The following is a 19,055-nucleotide window of genomic DNA, read 5'->3' as shown; positions in this document are numbered from 1 at the left end:
AGCTGTAAGACTATATTCTATATTGTTGGTGCCCAAAAGTACTTCTGTAAGGTATGATTTATCTGGATAGCACGCAAAACACGACTTTTCACTGCATCTTGGTATGTGACAATAATAAATCAAATCAAATATAAGAAGAAACCATGCACTAGTTAACTGATAAGAAACAAAGTTGAGGAATCAGTGGTGCCGAATGTGGAAAGTTAGGGATAGAACACAAGATTAATATATTAATCTGAGACAAAATATTTTGTTCCGTCAATAAACAGATGAAAACAAAACTGAGTTTTAGAAGGGAAATATATCATTTAAAAATAGGCTTAACATTATAAAGAGGAATGTTGAAATTATAAGAGTAACGTGGAAAGGAATATTAAAAGGGAAAATGAAAGCTTATATTAGCTAATGTAAAATGAAATAGTAAAGAATCTAAATCGGCATGTTATTGAGCATATGGGTTCAATTAGGAATGAATGCTGGAGTATAATTGTGGAGGATGAAGTAATGGCAAGGATATTTTAGTAATTTTTCACAAACTGTGGTGTAAGTGGGCACCCGTAAAAAATGGACTGGATGCATTTTTCTTTTGTTGGGAGGTGGGGGGAGAATGTGAAACTCAACATAAAGGTTACTGGGCCCTGATGACTGCACATAAGGCTGTGGACAGAAGCCAAACAGGAGATGATAGATGCATTTTGCTTTCACAATTTTGCTTTACACTAATTTTCATTATGGAAAATATGTTGGCACTTGAGACCAAGCCATGTTAACATGTTCAAGTCAGGAAGAATGGAATAAATCTGATAACCACACACCAGTTAAATAAACACCCACTTTGGGCAAAAACAGAAAATGTTGAAGGAACTCAGCAGGTATGGCAGCATCTATGGAGTGAAAGCAGAATTAACGTTTCAAATCCAGTGAGTTTCTCCTGCAATTTTTTTTTCGGAATCCAGCATCCTCCGTTCTTTGTTTTATTTTTCTGGTCAATTTTGCCAGCTGTTGAAACCCATAGTTTGAGATTGACCATAACATTTCTCAATATTTAAATTTATCAGAGACTAACAGCAAGGATTTGTTCAAAAAATAGTTGTTTCTGCCAGACTTTGAGTATACTTGAAGAGGTAAATGATTTAGACAGTTGATGCAAATGTAATAGATGTCAAGTATCTGAATGTTTGTTTGAAAGATGTTCACTAAGAGATGTTCCACTAAACTTTTAAAAAATTATATCAGGCAATCCAGCAGCATAGGTAGAAAGTTAGTGAACTGCCCAGAAACGGTGTGTTTGCAATAAGTATCTTGAAATGAAATATGCTGTCACAGCTGGAAATTTGAGCTGTTCAGGAAGATGATCATTGACCTGAAACAGTTTTTCTATGAAGGTTCTGCTTGAGTATTTTTGGTGTATTGTGTTTATTTGGAATACTGGAGAATGCTGAAACTCCACGGGTCAGGGCTGGGCACGCTATTATTTGCCTCAGGATTTGGTAAGACTTTCTCAATTTGCTGATGGTGCAAAAGTAGGTGGTTTAGCAAACTGTGAGAAAGCTTGTAAATGATGTCAAGAAGGTGGGTGGAGGATGCAACTTAATGTAGATTAAATGAGGTAAGCCGTTTTGGCAACAAGTCATGGAATGGGAGTATACGTTTCAAGGCAAAAGGTGTGAGCGATCAGGGAGCCTTGGGCGGTATTGTTGAGGGTGGAGGGGAGGGCTGGTGTTGGGACTTGAGTGCGCAGTGCGTTGCAAGTTTTTCACAGGTTTGCAAATATCTCCTAAATACTGAGTCAGGTTTCTGATGTTGAATCAGTTTGAAGGCAGCCTGATCACCAGCACTGGGTTTGGTTTTGAGTTTCTATTATGTCAGCAAGCAACAGACCCTGCTTTAGGTTGGCATCATCAACATTTGTACAAAAGCTGTGATTTCATTGCAGAGCTAGGAAGGATAGTCGCATAGGAATCCCAGGTGTAGCACCTGGAGCTGTAAAGGGGTATTATCAAATCTATTGCCAGGGTTAAAACCAGGAGCAAACCAGGTTAGTGATTGGAGAGCTTCTGCGATCTGATAATTAGTTAACTTTTCTAATTGCGAACAAGTTCGCTTTTCTTTACGATTCTGTTGGACAGTGTACACAAGCTTTGACCTTGTGGGGTGTTTCTGTTAAGGGAATATGGGGATGTTGCTGTAGTAATTCCAGTTTTTTCATGTGGCAGATTGTTTGGCTTCTAAAGATACAAGACCATGAGCCATTTAACTGTAGCTTGTAGTTCTGAGGAAGACTGTATACCCAAAAAGTTAACACTGGTTCTGTTTGCCAATGCTGCTTGTCCTGTTCTATATTTCCAGCATTTGTGTAATCCTTTGAGTGGAATCTGACAGTCTTCTCTCTCCTTATCTCCAGGCAAGAAAGTTCCTTGGTTCCCCTGTCCAGCAGAGAAATCACTCAGTCGTTCAAAAGCTCAAGATGATCAGCTGTTTGCAGGAAGACAAAGTGAGGCTACAGGAGGAGTTGAATGCGACTGAGTCCCAAAGGCAGGCACTGAGCAGCAGTCCGCAGTCTCAGGTATTCTGGCTGTGTGCAGATGGTGAGAGACAGGCTAGAGCATGGGGCTGCAGATATAATGCTGGGCCTAATGAGAAAATATTTAATCTGCTGTTGTCATTACCTCAGTAGCTGGCAAGGCAATGTCATTCAAGACTTCAGTCAGTGCTCACAGCTCCCAAGGGATGGCTTTGAAATATTCTGTTTGCATCTCACCCATGTTTGGAACATGTCAGTGTTGTGCAGTGCTCGCGAGATATGGTGTGCTTCCATTCAGAATCTGAAAATGAACTTTCAGTAGTTCTCACTAAACCTGTTATCCATCTCTTTGCCTCTTGTAAGTAACAGGCAATGCGCAAAGCTTTTTGAAGGATATGCGCTTCTAACCCCTGGTGTTGTGCCCACAGCTCGAGGGGCTGGAAGTGAAGCTGTCTGACCAGACGCAGGAACTGAACAAACTGTGCTCTGAGCTGGTGAGACTCCTGTATTGTTACCATGAGCAGACACTTGTTAAAGTCATGAGTTCCTGAGGGTAATTTAGAATTCATTGTCCGCCTCTTTGACAGGGAACAACTGACCTGGAGAAACATTTGGAAATCCTGGTCTTGGAGAATGATCGACTGAAGCAGGAATTAAATGGCTGCCAACTCCAGCTCCAGCAGCTCCGGAATTCCCTGTCTGGGTGCATCAGCTGTGAGCACAGCAAGGTGAGAGCGCTCTTGCATTTATATTGCACCCTCTGTGACCTCTGGTTTCCCAAAGGTGCTTCACAGTTAGTCATTTTGAAATGTGGGGGTCACTTTTGTGGGAAGTGAGGCAGCCAATTTGTGTGCAGCAAACCCCTACAAACTGCAATGTGGTAATGAGCAGGTAACTTTTATTATCATGTCAGTTAAAGTGCAAACATTAGCTGAGATATCAGGGAGGCGGACTGCTGGAGGATATTTTACATTCCACCAAGCAAGCAGGGTCCTGGTTTCATGTCCAGTGTGAAACCTCTGGCAGGGCAGCACTCTTGCACCACTTAGTCAGCCTCCGTTGCATACTCAAATGTTGGTTTATTATCTGAGAGCCATAGCTGATTGGTGGCAGAGTGTGCCAGGCATATCTTTAATGATCCTGTTGATTGAAGGGCCCAGAGCCCACTAATTGGATCACTTGAGTTATGTTGAGAACAATAGAGACACTTATTTTAAATTCATTCTCAGCTTGTGGATTTTTATTTTCATTCATTCGCTGGCTGGCCCAGCACTTACTGCCCGTCCCTAATTAAGAGTCAGCCGCATTGCTGTGGGTTTGGAGTCACGTGCAGGCCAGACCAGATAATGGCCGCAAATTTCCTTTCCTAAAAGACATGACTAAACTCTTTGCTTCAAAATCATCTTGGACATTATGCAAATCCCACAGGAAAAGTATTCTTAAATTTCCTGCTAAGATTAGACAATCATTGTGTTCGAACATCACTGATAGGCTAGCTTTTCTGGAATTCCCACCTTAATATTACTATAACACTGAGTTGAGTCAGGGAAGGAGATACAATTCCATTATAAAATTATGAAGGATTGCCATTATACTAAACCTGTAAACTGTAGACCACACTCTCAATCCTGTAGACAGTTCTGGTCACTTATAAAATGGATGTAGAGGTATTTGAGGGGGCACAGAAAAAATTTACAAGACTGACATGAGAAACGCATGGGTACACATTTCAGGAAAGAATTAAAAGGCCAGGTCTTTTCTGTATTAAAGAAATGGTGCGTTACCAAGGAACCTCAATATGGAACAGGAGCTGGGTTTATCCCTTGGAGTTTACTTCCCTGTTTAATAAGATCACGGTGGGTGGCACGGTGGCACAGTGGTTAGCCGGAGACCCGGGTTCAATTCCCACCTCAGGACTGTGGAGTTTGCACGTTCTCCCCGTGTCTGCGTGGATTTCCTCCGGGTGTGCCGGTTTCCTCCCACAGACCAAAGATGTGCAGGTCAGGTGAATTGGCCATGCTAAATTGCCCGTAGTGTTAGGTAAGGGGTAAATGTAGGGATATGGGTGGGTTGCGCTTCGGTGGGTCGGTGTGGACTTGTTGGGCCGAAGGGCCTGTTTCCACGCTGGAATGTAATCTAATCTAATTAGGACTGAGCTTCTATTTCAACTCCATCTTCCCAGCCTGTTCATCTTCCTGTCTTAAAAAAATCTACTGATTTCAATTTTGAGTGGACTAACTTAGCATTCATAGAATTTTGTAATAGAGTTTCAAAGAAAATAGAATCTGGAGCAATGGAGGCTGTGATGAGTAAATCATTGACTATTTTTGGCAGTCACACCCAGGTAAAGTATGAAGAGTGTTTTTCCCACACTCTGTACCAACAATAAACCAACTGTTTCAGTGGATTGCTGCTGACATGTGACCTGTGTGTCTTTATTGGTGCCTGCTGGCTGTGTTGGTAGCAATGTATTTGTTGTATATGTTTTGAGTAAGAACATATACAAATGGGCTACTATTACAATAGCAATTGAAGAGCGAGAAAATAAGTGTAACATGAAGTGGGCAGGTTCCTGTTTTGACCTTAAGGATTTAGGTATATCTTGTGTTCCGATCCTTGTCACAGGAAAACACACTATTGCACAAGCAAATGACTGACCTGCAGCTGGAGTTGGGAGAAAAGGTGCAGCTTCTGACTGAACTGGAGCAACATCTCAAAGATGTCCTTCAGGAGAAGACAGATAGGGAGGAGAGGCTGAATAAACGGCTCAGAGATTGCCATTTAGCCCTGGCCAAGCAGCCCACGTCATCAGTTAAGGTAAAAGAAACTCTGCAGAGCTCAGCAAAGGAGTGGCGATATTGGGTTAGAATGTCAGAGTTTACAGAATGAGCCAGGAAAGGGCTGAGTCGGATATTGGTTGACTGTGGTTATTGAACACCGCCACCTTGGAGTAACATGAAGCACGCATGCAGAAAGAAGTGTTGGTTTGTGATGCCATTGCACAGCAATGGACCAGGATCTGGTCCGTGTCCGGCATTGGACAGAGTGATTATATGGACAATGTGCATAATCAAACCATTACGGGCCTCTGGGGAGCTTGGCTAAGAGAAGCTTCTCTTCTTTCCTCTCAATGGGAAAACAACTGAAGCAAGATACCAGCTTTGCTCTGCAGTTCAGCTGCACATTGTGTGCAGACCCATTCTAGTTTATGGACATCTGTCACCAGTAACTAACATCATTTGAGTCCCTTTTGTGCAAACAGAGGCAACCAGTAACTCTGCTGGTGTCTGAGAAAAAAACGAGATTCACTAAGGGAGTAGAGGGGGGAAAGACAGAGGGGGTGGAGGTGAGGGATCGGGGTATTTGTAGGGAGTGGGGAGGTGGATGGGAGGGAGGGTGAGAGAGTGGGGAGAGGTCAGAGTGGGAGGAAGGCTGAGAGGGAGGAACCTGTTCCCCTTCTAGATGTATGCGTTCCTGTCTCTCAGTCTTTGTCAGTCTCTGACCAGCTTCACACTTGGCTGTCTTTCTCATTTTGGTAAAAACAATGACTGCAGATGCTGAAAACCAAATACTGGATTAGTGGTGCTGGAAGAGCACAGCAGCATCCAACGAGCAGCGAAATCAATGTTTCGGGCAAAAGCCCTTCTTTCTCATTTTCTCAACTTGTTGGTGCCGCAGCTCTAGGTGGAGAACTGTCCACATTAGGTTCACAGGAGCAACCACAATGACTAAACCAATGTGCAAACTGGACCCTTTAATGCAGTAGGTTAAGATCAACTGGGAGAAAGTGAGGACTGCAGATGCAGGAGACCAGAGTTGAAAAATATGGTACTAGAAAAACACAGCAGGCCAGGCAGCATCCGAGGAGCAGGAGAATCGACATTTCGGGCATAAGCCCTTCTTCAGGGCTTCTTCCCGAAGAAGGGCTTATGCCCGAAACGTCGATGATGCTGCCTGGCCTGCTGTGTTTTTCCAGCACCACATTTTTCAACCCGTTAATGTAGGTTAGGGAAATTTTTTTTATTGATCCACAGATGAGTGCATTTATTGCCTGCATTTATTGCCCATTCCTAACTGCTCAGACAGTAGTTAAGAATCAACCACATTTCTGTAGGCGAGACAAGGCTGGCGGTTGCCTTCCCTAAAAGACATGAGTGAATTTGATGGAGTCACTATTGACAATCACCAAAGGATTCATAGCCACCATTAGATTATTAATCCCAGATTTTTATTGAATTCAGATTTCACTATCTGCCATGGCAGGATTTGAACTTGGGTCCCAGAACATTCCCTGAGTCTCTGAATTAGCAGTCTAATGATAATACCACTTGGCCATCGCCCCTCTAAGTTTCTCCCTCTGCCTGAGGATAGGAAGCTGAAATACAGGCAGTACTGATAACTGAAGAGTGCAATAATTGAGTAGCCCCACTTATCCCAATTTGCTCCCACTCGGTTTGTGAGGAACAAATGGAAACCAGAGTATTGAGTGTTGGTGCAATTATAGCATATGAATATTCATTGCCCATAAACTCTCTGCTGTGTTTGAGCTTCCTGCAAAGTATTTGGCTCTTGACAAACTGATGACACTGAAGGCTTCATTGCACAACAAAGACTTTTAATTGGTCAGGCATTTATGGTTTTGAAAGAGATTCTGCCTCTGGTTTATAAGGAGAGATCATTCGCAAAGAAATTCTATTTTTGCAAGACCTTTTGTGATCTGAGGATGCCCTAAAGCACTTTCATAGCATTTATTTTAGTGTACCACAGGCACTGGTGTAACATGAGAAATGAAATTGCCAATTTTCAATCTGAAAACTATGGCAAGCTGACATGATTTGTTTTCATAATGTTTATAGGGGTATAAGTACTGTACAGGATGCCAGGTAAAACTACATTGTATTAACCTGCTGGGCACCAATTTAACCCCTTATCTCCCTGAGTATTGCTCTTGGGTGTCAGCCTGGATTATGAGTTCAAATCTCTGGAATCGGACTTGAGCCCATGCCTTCTAAATCGGGATAGATTTCTGCCACTAAACCATAGCTAACTGCTTCCATGATCTCCAAAGATCCTGAGCTTTCAACTGACCTTGTGCACATTGAGGCCCCTTTTTGTGAGGTTTTGGGCTACTCTCAATGGATCATTAACTCGGTCAAAAGGTTTTCCAAAAAAAAGAAAATGGGAGGAGGTATTGAATAATGAGCGACTTTGTCTAGACTTGACTTTTGGGAGGTGTCTGACTCTCATTGCCTTACCTCACCACAAACCCCTATGGCAATGGGATATTCATTCGTTCTCTTTTCTTTAATTGTAGTTGCTCTTGGCGGTATTGTTCAATCCATTATAATTCTTTTGCTTCCATCTCCACAATCGTGCTCCCATCAATTCAAGTTGAACTCTTTTGAGAAATCCCTGGGTTGAGACAACCTCTTGTTGCTAAGTGCTAATGAGATTAGTGTAATTGTGCCACGCTCTCACCTGCAGCTTATGGATGTGAACTAGTGACATCATTAGTCATATGTTTCCATCTGAAAATACTTTCTTTTGTCATCTTCCTCTTGTTCACCTTCTCCCACAAACCCTCCATTTTCATTCTGTTGAGCAAGAGACTTTTGTGCTAGTTTTAGGCCTTTCACAATTTCAATAGTATGCAAGATCTGTTTGCAGCTGTAAGTTCTCCACCCTTTGGAGTTTGAACTGTTCTGCCCTCTTGTCAGGGTGGGGTGATACAAGTGCTTTGACGTGGATTCTGCATTTGATGAACATATTTAACAGACTTTATCTTTGAATAGTATATTACCAAAAAGGTGGAAGTGGAGTCATCCAGGACAAAGCAGGATTTAGAAGAAGCTCAGGCCAGGAATCATTATCTTCAGGAGCAAATCGCTGTCCAGAGGCGGCTGCTGGCTGACCAGGAACAGCAGCTTCAGGACTCCTGGCGAACGTCAGCCCAACTCCAAGCTCAGGCAAGTCCAGAGTATCATCTGTTCTTTTCTAGTGACATTCATGAAGCTTTAGCAGCTGGTTGCCCACAGTTAGTTCTAGTACTGATGTGGCTAATATAGTCATAGAGATGTACAACACGGAAACAGACCCTTCAGTCCAACTCGTTCATACCGACCAGTTATCCCAACCCAATCTAGTCCCACCTGCCAGCACCCAGCCCATATCCCTCCAAACCCTTCCTATTCATATACCCATCCAGATGCTTTTTAAATGTTGCAATTGTACTAGCCTCTACCACTTCCTCTGGCATCTCATTCCATACAGATACCACCCTCAGTGGAAAAAGTTGCTCCTTAGGTCTCTTGTATCTTTCCCCTCACACCCTAAACCTATGCCCTCTAGCTCTCGACTCTCTCACCCCAAGGAAAAGACTTTGTCTGTTTATCCTATCCATGCCCCTCATGATTTTATAAATCTCTATAAGGTCACCCCTCAGCCTCCAACGCTCCAGGGAAAACAGCCCCAGCCTATTCAACCTCTCCCTAGAGCTCAAATCCTCCAACCCTGGCAACATCCTTGTAAACTTTTTCTGAACCCTTTCACGTTTCACAATACCTTTTCGATAAGAGGGGAAACCAGAACTGCATACAATATTCCAACAGTGGCCTAACCAATGTCTGATACAGCTGCAACATGATGTCCCAATTCCTGTACTCAATACTCTGACCAATAAAGGAAAGCATACCAGACACCACCTTCGCTATTCTGTCTACCTGCGAGTCCACTTTCAAGGACCTATGATTCTGCACTAAGGTCTTTTTTTTTTTAAGCAACACTCCCTAGGACCTTACCATTAAGTGTATAAGTCCTAAGATTTGCTTTCCCAAAATGCAGCACCTCACTTTTTATCTAAATTAAACTCCATCTGCCACTTCTCAGCCCATTGGCCCATCTGGTCAAGATCCCATTGTAATCTGAGGTAACCTTCTTCACTGTCCACTACACCTCCAATTTTGGTGTCATCTGCAAGCTTATTAACTGTACCTCTTATGCTCACATCCAAATCATTTGTACAAATGATGAAAAGTAGAGGACCCAGGACCGATCCTTGTGGCACTCCACTGGTCACAGGCCTCCAGTCTCAAAAGCAACCCTCCACCCTCCACCTCCACCCTCTGTCTCCTTCCTTCTAGCCAGTTCTGTATCTAATTAGCTAGTTCTCCCGATATTCCATGAGATTTAACCTTGCTAGCCAGTGTCCCCTGGGGAACCTTGTCAAACTCCTTACTGAAGTCCATATAGATCATGCCCTCATCAATCCTCTTTGTTACTACTTCAAAAAACTCAATCAAGTTTGTGAGGCATGATTTCCCGTGCACAAAGCCTTGCTGACTATTCCTAATCAGTCCCTGCCTTTCCAAATTCATGTGCATCCTGCCCCTCAGGATTCCCTTCAACAACTTTCCCACCACTGACATCAGGCTCACTGGTCTATAGTCCAGTGGGCTTGTCCTTACCACCTTTTGTTAAACAGTAGCACCACGTTAGCCAACCTCCAGTCTTCTGGCACCTTACCTGTGACTAACGATAATTCAAATATCTCAGCAAGAGGCCCAGCAATCACTTCCCTAGCTTCCCACAGAGTTCTAGGGTACACCTGATCAGGTCCTGGGGATTTATCCACTTTTATGCGTTTCAAGACATGCAGCACCTCCTCCTCTGTAATCTGGACATTTTTCAAGATGTCACTATCTATTTCCCTGCATTCTATATCTTCCATGTCCTTTTCCACAGTAAAGACTAATGCAAAATACTCATTTAGTACCTCCCCCATTTTCTGCGACTCCATACAAAGGCTGCCTTCCTGATCTTTGAGAGACCCAATTCTCTCCCTAGTTACCCTTTTGTCCTTTAATGTACTTGTGAAAACCCTTTGTATTCTCCTTAACTCTATTTGCCAAAGCTATCCCATGTCCCCTTTTTGCCCTCCTGATTTCTAGATTAGATTAGATTAGATTAGATTAGATTACTTACAGTGTGGAAACAGGCCCTTCGGCCCAACAAGTCCACACCGCCCCGCCGAAGCGCAACCCACCCATACCCCTACATCTACATCTACCCCTTACCGAACACTACGGGCAATTTAGCGTGGCCAATTCACCTGACCTGCACATCTTTGGACTGTGGGAGGAAACCGGAGCACCCGGAGGAAACCCACGTAGACACGGGGAGAACGTGCAAACTCCTCACAGAGAGTCGCCTGAGGCGGGAATTGAACCCGGGTCTCTGGAGCTGTGAGGCAGCAGTGCTAACCACTGTGCCACCGTGCCGCCCCGTTTCCTTGTTAAGTATACTCCTCCTGCCTTCTGTAGTCTTCTAAGGATTCACTCTATCTATCCTGTCTATACCTGACATATACTTCCTTCTTTTTCTTAACCAAAATCTCAATTTCTTTAGTCATCCAGTATTCCCTATACCTACCAGCCTTCCCTTGCACCCTGACAGGAATATCCTGTCTCTGGATTCTCGTTATCTCATTTCTGAAGGCTTCCCATTTTCCAGCCATCCCTTTACCTGCAAACATCTGCCCCCAATCACTTTTTTTGAAAGTTCTTGCCTAATACCATCAAAATTGGCCTTTCTCCAATTTAGAACTTCAACTTTTAGATCCAATCTATCCGTTTCCATCACTATTTTAATTTTAATAAATTATGGTCGCTGGCCCCAAAGTGCTCCCCCACTGATACCTCAGGCACTTACCCTGCCTTATTTCCCAAGAATAGGTCAAGTTTTGCACCTTTTTCTAGTAGGTACATCCACATACTGAATCAAAAGATTTTCTTGTACACACTTAACAAATTCCTCTCCGTCTACACCCTGAACACTGTATGGCAGCCCCAGTCTGTTTGGAAAGTTAAAATCCCCTACCATAACCATCCTATCATCCTTACAGATAACGGATATCTTCTTACAAACTTGAACTGCAGTCAAAAACATGGTTATCTTATTAATCTCTCCAATAAGGCCAATGCTCCGTAATACTCAGTTTTTTTAATAATATATTTTTATTAAGAAAAAATAGATTTCAAAATATTACAACAAATACAAAACAATGCAATTCAAAACAAAAACAGTACAAAACTAAACCCAAATAATAAAAAAAATTCCCCAACCCACCCTCCTATATGAATGTATAAGCATATATAGAGAAGTATAAAATTTTTTTAAAAATCTGAACTAGCTATTTAACTAACTAAATAAATACCTAACAACAAACAAATAAATAGTAATAACTCAGCCCAGCCAAACAAAACACTCATACATTCACAGTTCCTCCTCCCTAGATATTGGACTCCTGAAACACAATCGTTACGGCTATGTAAAAGATCTTGTTAGTGTGGCAGATAAATCTGTGTCCAGGTATTTCAAAAAGGGTTGCCATGTCTTGTAAAAATTCTCAGTTTTGTGGTGTACCATATTTGTGAGAAAATCCAGGGGAATAGGCTCCATAACAATCTTCCGCCAACCCGACAGGCCTGGGGATATCCAACCTAGCAAGATATTCTTCCTTGCACAGAACATAAGAATATTGAAAGGTTTTTTCTTAAGCGCGTCTGCAGGAAATAAAATGGGTAGACCCAAAAGGAGAGAAATAGGGTCCTTCTCCATCCCTACACCTAAAATCCACTCCATTGCATCCGCCACAGTGCTCCAATATGTTTGAAGCCTGTCACAAGACCAAAGACAATGGGTAAGAGTACCCGTACAGACCTTGCACTTGGGACATGCTGAAGATACCCCTGGTTTAAATTTTGACTAACGGTCTGGGGCTAAGTGGACCCTGTGGAGAATCTTCAACTGTAAAGCATGGGTCCTATTGCAAATTGATGACTTTCTTTCATTCTCCCAAATGTCCTCCCATGCCTCTACAGAAACTTCAACTCCCAGCTCTCTTTCCCACATCTTGCAGACTCCGATCAGACTCTTCTGAGGTGGCACCCCCCAGTTGGTGATATGAAGTACTGACAGAGTGTGTACTCTTAGCCCTTAGTTACCCCTCTTTCTACGTCAGATTTGTAGGGATCAGTCAAAAGTGTGGTCTTTTTTGAATAAAATCCCGAACTTGGAAAAAAACGAAAGAGATCTCTAACTGTCCTCAGTTTGTCCAAAAACAGCAAACTGGTAAGGGGGCACCCTGCCTGGGAGACTTTGATATCTAGCCATATTGAAAGAGGGTCCCCACAAACCCAATCACTCACGTAGGTCAAAAGTGAGCTTAATTGGTAATTTTTAATGTCCGGAAGGTCTACTCACCCCAATCTGTGAGGCAACTGCAGTTTGGCTAATTTAATGAGGGGCCGTTTATGGTGCCAAATAAAGGAGCTGAACCAACTGTTCAGTCTCCTGAGTGTTTGTTTATTGAAATTCAGGGGGAGCATCCGTATAGGGTATAGCAAACAAGGGAGAATATTCAGCTTAATAAGCGCTATCCATGCCTCCCATGAGACTGGAAGTGCCTCCCATCTTTGGAGATCTTGTTTAATTTTTTTCAAATAATTGAGTAAAATTGGCTTTGAACAGACAATCCAGAACTGGAGTAATGAATATGCCCAAATACACAAAGTCCCCCTGTGACCACCTAAATAGGAATTTATAGTCACTCAAGAGCCAACTCTTCCGTAACACCACCCATAGGCATCGCCTCTGATTTAGCAAAATTAATCTTATACCCTGAAAAAGCGCCAAAAGCGTGAATGCATTGTATCAGGCAAGGCACTGAAACTGCTGGATTTGTCAAGAAAATTAGAACATAATCTGCATACAGCGAGTTCTTGTGTAATTTTGATCCCACTTCTGGAGCTAATGTATTGGGATCCCCACAAATGGCCTCCGCCAACGGTTCAATCACCCACGTAAAAAGTAATGGTGAAAGGGGACAGCCCTGCCAGCTGCCCCTTGAAATATTAAAATTGCTTGATCGTACCCCGTTGGTAATGACCACGGCGAGAGGTACACTGTAGAGAACCTTTACCCATCTTATGAAAACTTCACCCAGACCAAACCGGTCGAGAGTATAGAAAAGGTACGGCCACTCAACTCGGTCAAATGCCTTCTCTGCATCAAAAGAAATCACCAATCCCTGTATTGACTGCTGTTGGCATGCCTCCTAACGTTATTGGAGGATCTGCGACCCTTTATGAAGCCCGTCTGATCCTCTTTAATAATAGAGGGTAACACAGTCTCCAGCCTTAATGCAAGAGCCTTAGAGAGGATCTTAAGGTCCACATTTAAGAGCGAGATGGGCCTGTATGAAGCACAGTCTTCCGGATCCTTCCCTTTTTTTAAGGATAAGTGAAATATTGGCCTCTCTCAGAAATGGTGGGAGACAATCATGATTGTATGAATCATTAAACATATTCAGCATCGGGCCTGACAGTATACTTATAAATTCCTTATAGAATTCACTGGGAAGTCCATCAGGACCAGGCGCCTTTCCACTCTGAAGCTGTCTCACAGCTTCCTGCACTTCTTGCTCTGATAATGGAGCATTGAGAAAGGACTGTTGTTCGGGAATCACACTCGGGAGCTTCCGATCTTTAAATAAGAATTCCGTTTTGGCCTGCCCCTCCTCACAATTCTCAGACTGATACAACTTGGAGTAGAATCTCTGGAATGCCACATTAATCTTTTTAGAATCACGTGTTAGGTTCCCAGACCCTTCCCTAATCGCTGTAATGGTTTGTGGGGCACTTCTCTTTCTGGCAAGGTATGCTAAATATTTGCCTGGCGTGTCACCATGCTCGTATAACCTTTGCTTTGCAAAAGCCAGCTCCTTTGCCATCTACGTGAGCACGGGATTTAGTGCAGACCGCAGTGCCGTAATCCTCTAGTTTGACCAATGAGGGTCTGTCAAAATAGGCCTTCTCGGCTGCCTTCAACCGTGCTTCAAGGAGACATTGCTGCTCACCCTTCTGCCACTTCCTTCTGGTGGAATATGAAATAACCAACCCCCTGGCATAATCTTTGGCAGTTTCCCAGAGAACAGATGAGCTATCAACCGAGCCTATGTTGATGTCTAGGAATGCCCAAAATTTCCTAGAGAAATACTCCACAAACTTACTGTCCATGAGAATAAAGGGGTCCATTTGCCAATACCTTGAATCCACTGTAACGTCCTTATTCTTAACCATGAGGTACACTAGAGCATGATCAGAGATGGCAATATTACCAATCGTACAGGATGCCCCCAGATCCAGGGTTACCACAGGGGTCAGAAAAACATCAATCCTCGTGTGACATCTGTGCAGATTGGAGAAAAACGTGAAATCCCTATCGGTAGGGTGGAGACACCTCCAGATGTACACCAACCCTAATTCCCCACACAAATCCAATAACTGTTTAGTTTGTGCAGAGGGTATCGAGGGACCTTTAGGCAACCTGTCTACTGTGGGGTCCATGAGGCAGTTAAAATCTCCCCCTATAATGATGTGCTGAGACTTATCAGTTTAGAAAAAGCGTCTACCAAGTATTTAAGAAGATGAGCTGGGGGACAATAAACATTTAAAATGCCATATTCTTCCCCATTTATCAAGGCTTTAAGAATTACAAACCACCTGTATGTGTCTTTAACACATTCCAACAATTTAAATGAGAGATTTTTCCTAACCAATATAGCCACTCCCCTACTTCTGGTATTAAATGATGAAAAATAAACTCGGTCAAAGCCATTCTGCTGTAATTTCAGATGCTCCTTGTCATCCAAATGTGTCTCCTGTAACAAAGCAATATCCACCTTCTCCTTTCTAAGACTCGAGTACCTTCTTCCTCTTAATTGGTGAGCGACTTCCCTTGACATTCCAGATACACCATTTAATCAAATCATTAGCCATAATCTTCTGCAATTACGTTTAAATTCCAGAGAGGAGGAACCTGAACCACAAATTGCTGAGCCTTAATGTCGCATGGTTCACCAAATATAAAAACTACATAAACTAAAACCACTACATTTAACAAGCGCACAAAATTATTAAGAATAATAAACAACAAAAACCAGAAAACAAACCAACATATAAAGTGCCAATAGCGCTGAGTAGGGGAACTCACCCTCTGCCCGGACGGGGCAACTACCCGTCCCGAACTGCCCATAAATAGGCATCTAACCATCTCAACCCATCTTCACTTCTCCCAGCTAGAGCAGCATCGCAAGCACAAGCTAAAAAGAATAAACACCCCATAGAATATCAATATGAATTTAAAAAAACATTCTTTTATATAAAAAAAGGGGAATAAATACCCCACCCATCCTTTGGTATGTCCTAACTTAGAAATTTAAAATGTACATCTTAACCACCGCCAGACATTGTTTGAACCAAATTATTATCAATTGAGGGAAAAAAAAGGGGAAAAACAAAGCTCCAAGCAGATTTCCTCCAATTCTTTTACAGAATGATAAACGCATACCCAAGCAACAATATTTATACATACTACAATTGTTTAAATTATGTTAGTTTGTCCACAAAGTCTCTTGCCTTCTCCGATGTGTCAAAGAGATGCATGGATCCATCTAAAGTGATCCAAAGCACTGCCGGATATCTCCGGGAGTACTGAATCCCAAGCTCCCTCCGTCTTCTCTTGACACTATCATACGGTTTTTGTTTCTGGATCACCGCCCTGAAATTTCCTGATAAAACATGATCTTAGACCCCTTGTAAATTAGGGCCTTTGGATCCTTCCCCTGGAGTCTGGAAGCCTCCATGACACTCTCCTTATCCTGGTAATGATGGAACCACACCAGGAAAGGACGAGGGTGTTGACCCAGACCCGACCTCCGTGCTGCGACCCGGTGAGCCCCCCTCTATCTTCAATCCTCTCATGCCAGTCTCCAAGTCAAGGAATTTCAGAAGCCAATCTTCAACATATTCCGCAGGCTGCTCACCTTCCTTACCCTCAGGCAGACCGATGATCTGAATGTTTTTTTCTCCTGCCCCTGTTTTCAAGATCATCCACTTGGTCACGCAAATTACGAACCTGTGTCTTCAGGGCTTGGATCTCATTCTTGAATGAACTGGCATCAGCTTCCACCACTGTCACCCTGTGCTCCACCTCATTTGTACTCTTCTCCAGGTCTCCCAGCTGCTGCTAATGCTTCTGCAGCATGAGAGAGACTGGAGCCAGTTTCTCTTCAATCTGTTTTCCCAGCATCTCGCGAGATTTCGAGAGCTGGTCCACCACGTCCTGGAGAGTAATCGGCTCTGAGGCTGCTGCAGGCTGAGCTGCAGACCCGGCCTTGAATGCTGCTCCTCCCTTTTTAGGCACTTCTGGACAGGTAAGTCAATTTTTAAATGTTTCTTGGGGCTCCACAATTTTTCCAGTGCCCCAAGAAATCCTGATGACCTGGGTTGGGTGGGTTAAAGGACCATCCTGCTCCTGCGATGCGAAGCTCTGCAGTGTGATCTTCAGGTCGCCGCCATTTTAGATCATCCCCCCCCCCCCAAAATACTCCGTATTATTAACTTGGAATTCACTTATAGGTTTGATGCTCCTTCTGTGTTGTGTTATATTCTGTTGGAGGTTCTAAACATGACAATGACACTTCTGACCTATAGATCATGATGTATGAAGCAGAGCTTGAGCAGACACGTGGTGAAATGCTTGAGACATTTCAGGCAATGGAGGATGAGAAGAACCAGGCCATTGAAGAGGTCTTCCTTCAAGCCCGGTCTGAAATGAAGACCGTGCATGAGAATCTGAATGGTAGGTGATGCAGAAGAGGCAATGCATGGAGTTGGCACAAAGCGGGTCGTAATTAGTGTGATGTGCATTAGCCTATTTGTGACTGTTTTGTATCCAATGGGAGGCTCTTGAAGGACTTGGATGAATTGGATGGAACTTCATTCTTTTTAATGAGCAAGGACAGATTGGAATGGGAGCATCTCAGGATGGTAGTGAATGAAGGTTCAATGTGAGTTCAGTCCAATGTCTTTCAGTGCTGAAGAGCTTCCTGCTGTGTTGAACTTTTGATCTTTCCCTGCAGGAGTTCGAATGAACCTTCTCTCCATCCAGCCGGCCCTAAAGACATTAACCAGTGATTACAACTGCCTGAAGAATCATGTCCGGGATTTTCCATGTCTGCTGCAGGATGCAGTCAACCAGACGAAGAGGGAGGTGAGATCAAAGTGCTTCACCATTAGAAACATTGTAAAACCTGTTAAGGGTTAGAGTGAGTGGGCTGGGAAGTCTATATAAAAGTCAAATCAGCATTGTGTGAGCAGAATCATAGTTTGCACAGCCTAAGCACGATGTGGGGACAGAGCGTTTACATTCTGCCTGTTGTGATGCTAATGTCTCAGTGGATCAGCTGTATTTCTATTTGGCTCCGCTGCTTGGTGAACGAGTGCATGTTACCTACCTTTGTGACTGATGGGTTATCATATTTTTTACTTTACGACCGTTCAAAAGTACTTTGGCCAAAAATTGCTTTGGAGTATCTTGAGGTTATGAATAACGCTTTCCTTTCTTTCCTTTCTAGATTTACCAGGCAGTGGAGGAAGCACAGAAAACAAATCAGGATCTGCTGCGCAAGTACAAGCGAGAGATGCAGCTGCGGAAGAAGTGCCACAATGAGCTGGTACGACTCCGAGGTGAGTTTGTTCTTGACGTACTTCGAGAGACCATTGTTCAGTAGTTCTCCAGCAGGTGTTGGTAGGAAACAAGTAGGGAATGGCTGTTGTGCATGCTACAGAGAAGAGATGATCATTTAAGAGCTAACCTTACTACTCTAACAGCCTTATTCTATGCATTTGCCACCTCTTTCCTGCTGTTTCTTCAGGGAATATCCGTGTATTGTGCAGAGTTCGGCCAATAACTCTGGAGGATGGTACTGGGCTCGACACAAGAAATATCATTTCCTTTGACGACGATGATGGAGTCCTGTATGTGACACACCGTGGCAAAACCACCATGTTTGAGTTGGACAAAGTTTTCCAACCACATGCATTGCAGGCAGAGGTGAGTGATTCCAACAGGATTCCAACAGTTAGTCACTGGGTTCTTATGCAACACTGTAAGGATGATGATTGATTGAAGATCTAAGTAGCTTAGAAAATAGGAATCCTGTTTTTAGGAATTGCAAGATAAGAGGAAAAAAAAATCAAGGTCCATTGAGCTGTCCTTCCACCAATATAATAGTTATATGATGCAACAATGAAGTTATGGACTAATGCAGTGATTTTTAATCAATATTTCTGGTTTTACTGCTGAATAAATTTGAAGAAAACTTCAATTCATAAATACTTCAGGTTGTTGAACATGAAGCATGAATAAACTCTTTGAACTGTTCTGCCATTCAATAATCTGATTACTTCACATTCTCCTCTACCCCAATGACTTTTCTCTCCCCACTCAAAGATCGATCAGCCACCACCTTTAAAATTATTCAATGACTGTTTCCACCACCTTTTTTTTTGAGGAAGAAATCCCAAAAACTCATGATCCTTTTACAGAAAATTTCCCCATATTGTATGCTCAAATGGGTGACCCCTTGTTTTGAAACAGTGGCCAGTGGATCACCACTTCTAATATGAAC

General features: G+C 43.0%; 1 protein-coding gene across 6 annotated transcripts in view; it reads left to right on the top strand.

The window, feature by feature from the left end:
• The window catches only part of kifc3 (kinesin family member C3), a 58,462-nt gene that overhangs the window by 24,689 nt on the left and 14,718 nt on the right, over positions 1–19,055 (top strand). For 4 of the 6 annotated variants that reach the window (XM_072547726.1, XM_072547722.1, XM_072547724.1 and 1 more), the window contains 9 exons: positions 2,405–2,566; positions 2,953–3,018; positions 3,112–3,252; positions 5,150–5,341; positions 8,317–8,490; positions 17,077–17,224; positions 17,505–17,635; positions 18,000–18,111; positions 18,300–18,478. In XM_072547726.1, coding sequence (XP_072403827.1) covers positions 2,468–2,566; positions 2,953–3,018; positions 3,112–3,252; positions 5,150–5,341; positions 8,317–8,490; positions 17,077–17,224; positions 17,505–17,635; positions 18,000–18,111; positions 18,300–18,478 — 1,242 coding nt within the window. In that variant the 5' untranslated portion in view covers positions 2,405–2,467. Of the gene's footprint in view, positions 1–2,020; positions 2,039–2,404; positions 2,567–2,952; positions 3,019–3,111; positions 3,253–5,149; positions 5,342–8,316; positions 8,491–17,076; positions 17,225–17,504; positions 17,636–17,999; positions 18,112–18,299; positions 18,479–19,055 lie in introns of those variants that run through there. The other 2 variants (XM_072547725.1, XM_072547727.1) reach the window with 2 other exon arrangements.

The sequence above is a fragment of the Chiloscyllium punctatum genome, chromosome 26 (assembly GCF_047496795.1).
Source record: "Chiloscyllium punctatum isolate Juve2018m chromosome 26, sChiPun1.3, whole genome shotgun sequence".
Taxonomy (NCBI): domain Eukaryota; kingdom Metazoa; phylum Chordata; class Chondrichthyes; order Orectolobiformes; family Hemiscylliidae; genus Chiloscyllium; species Chiloscyllium punctatum.
This window is presented reverse-complemented; position numbering and strand designations above follow the sequence as displayed.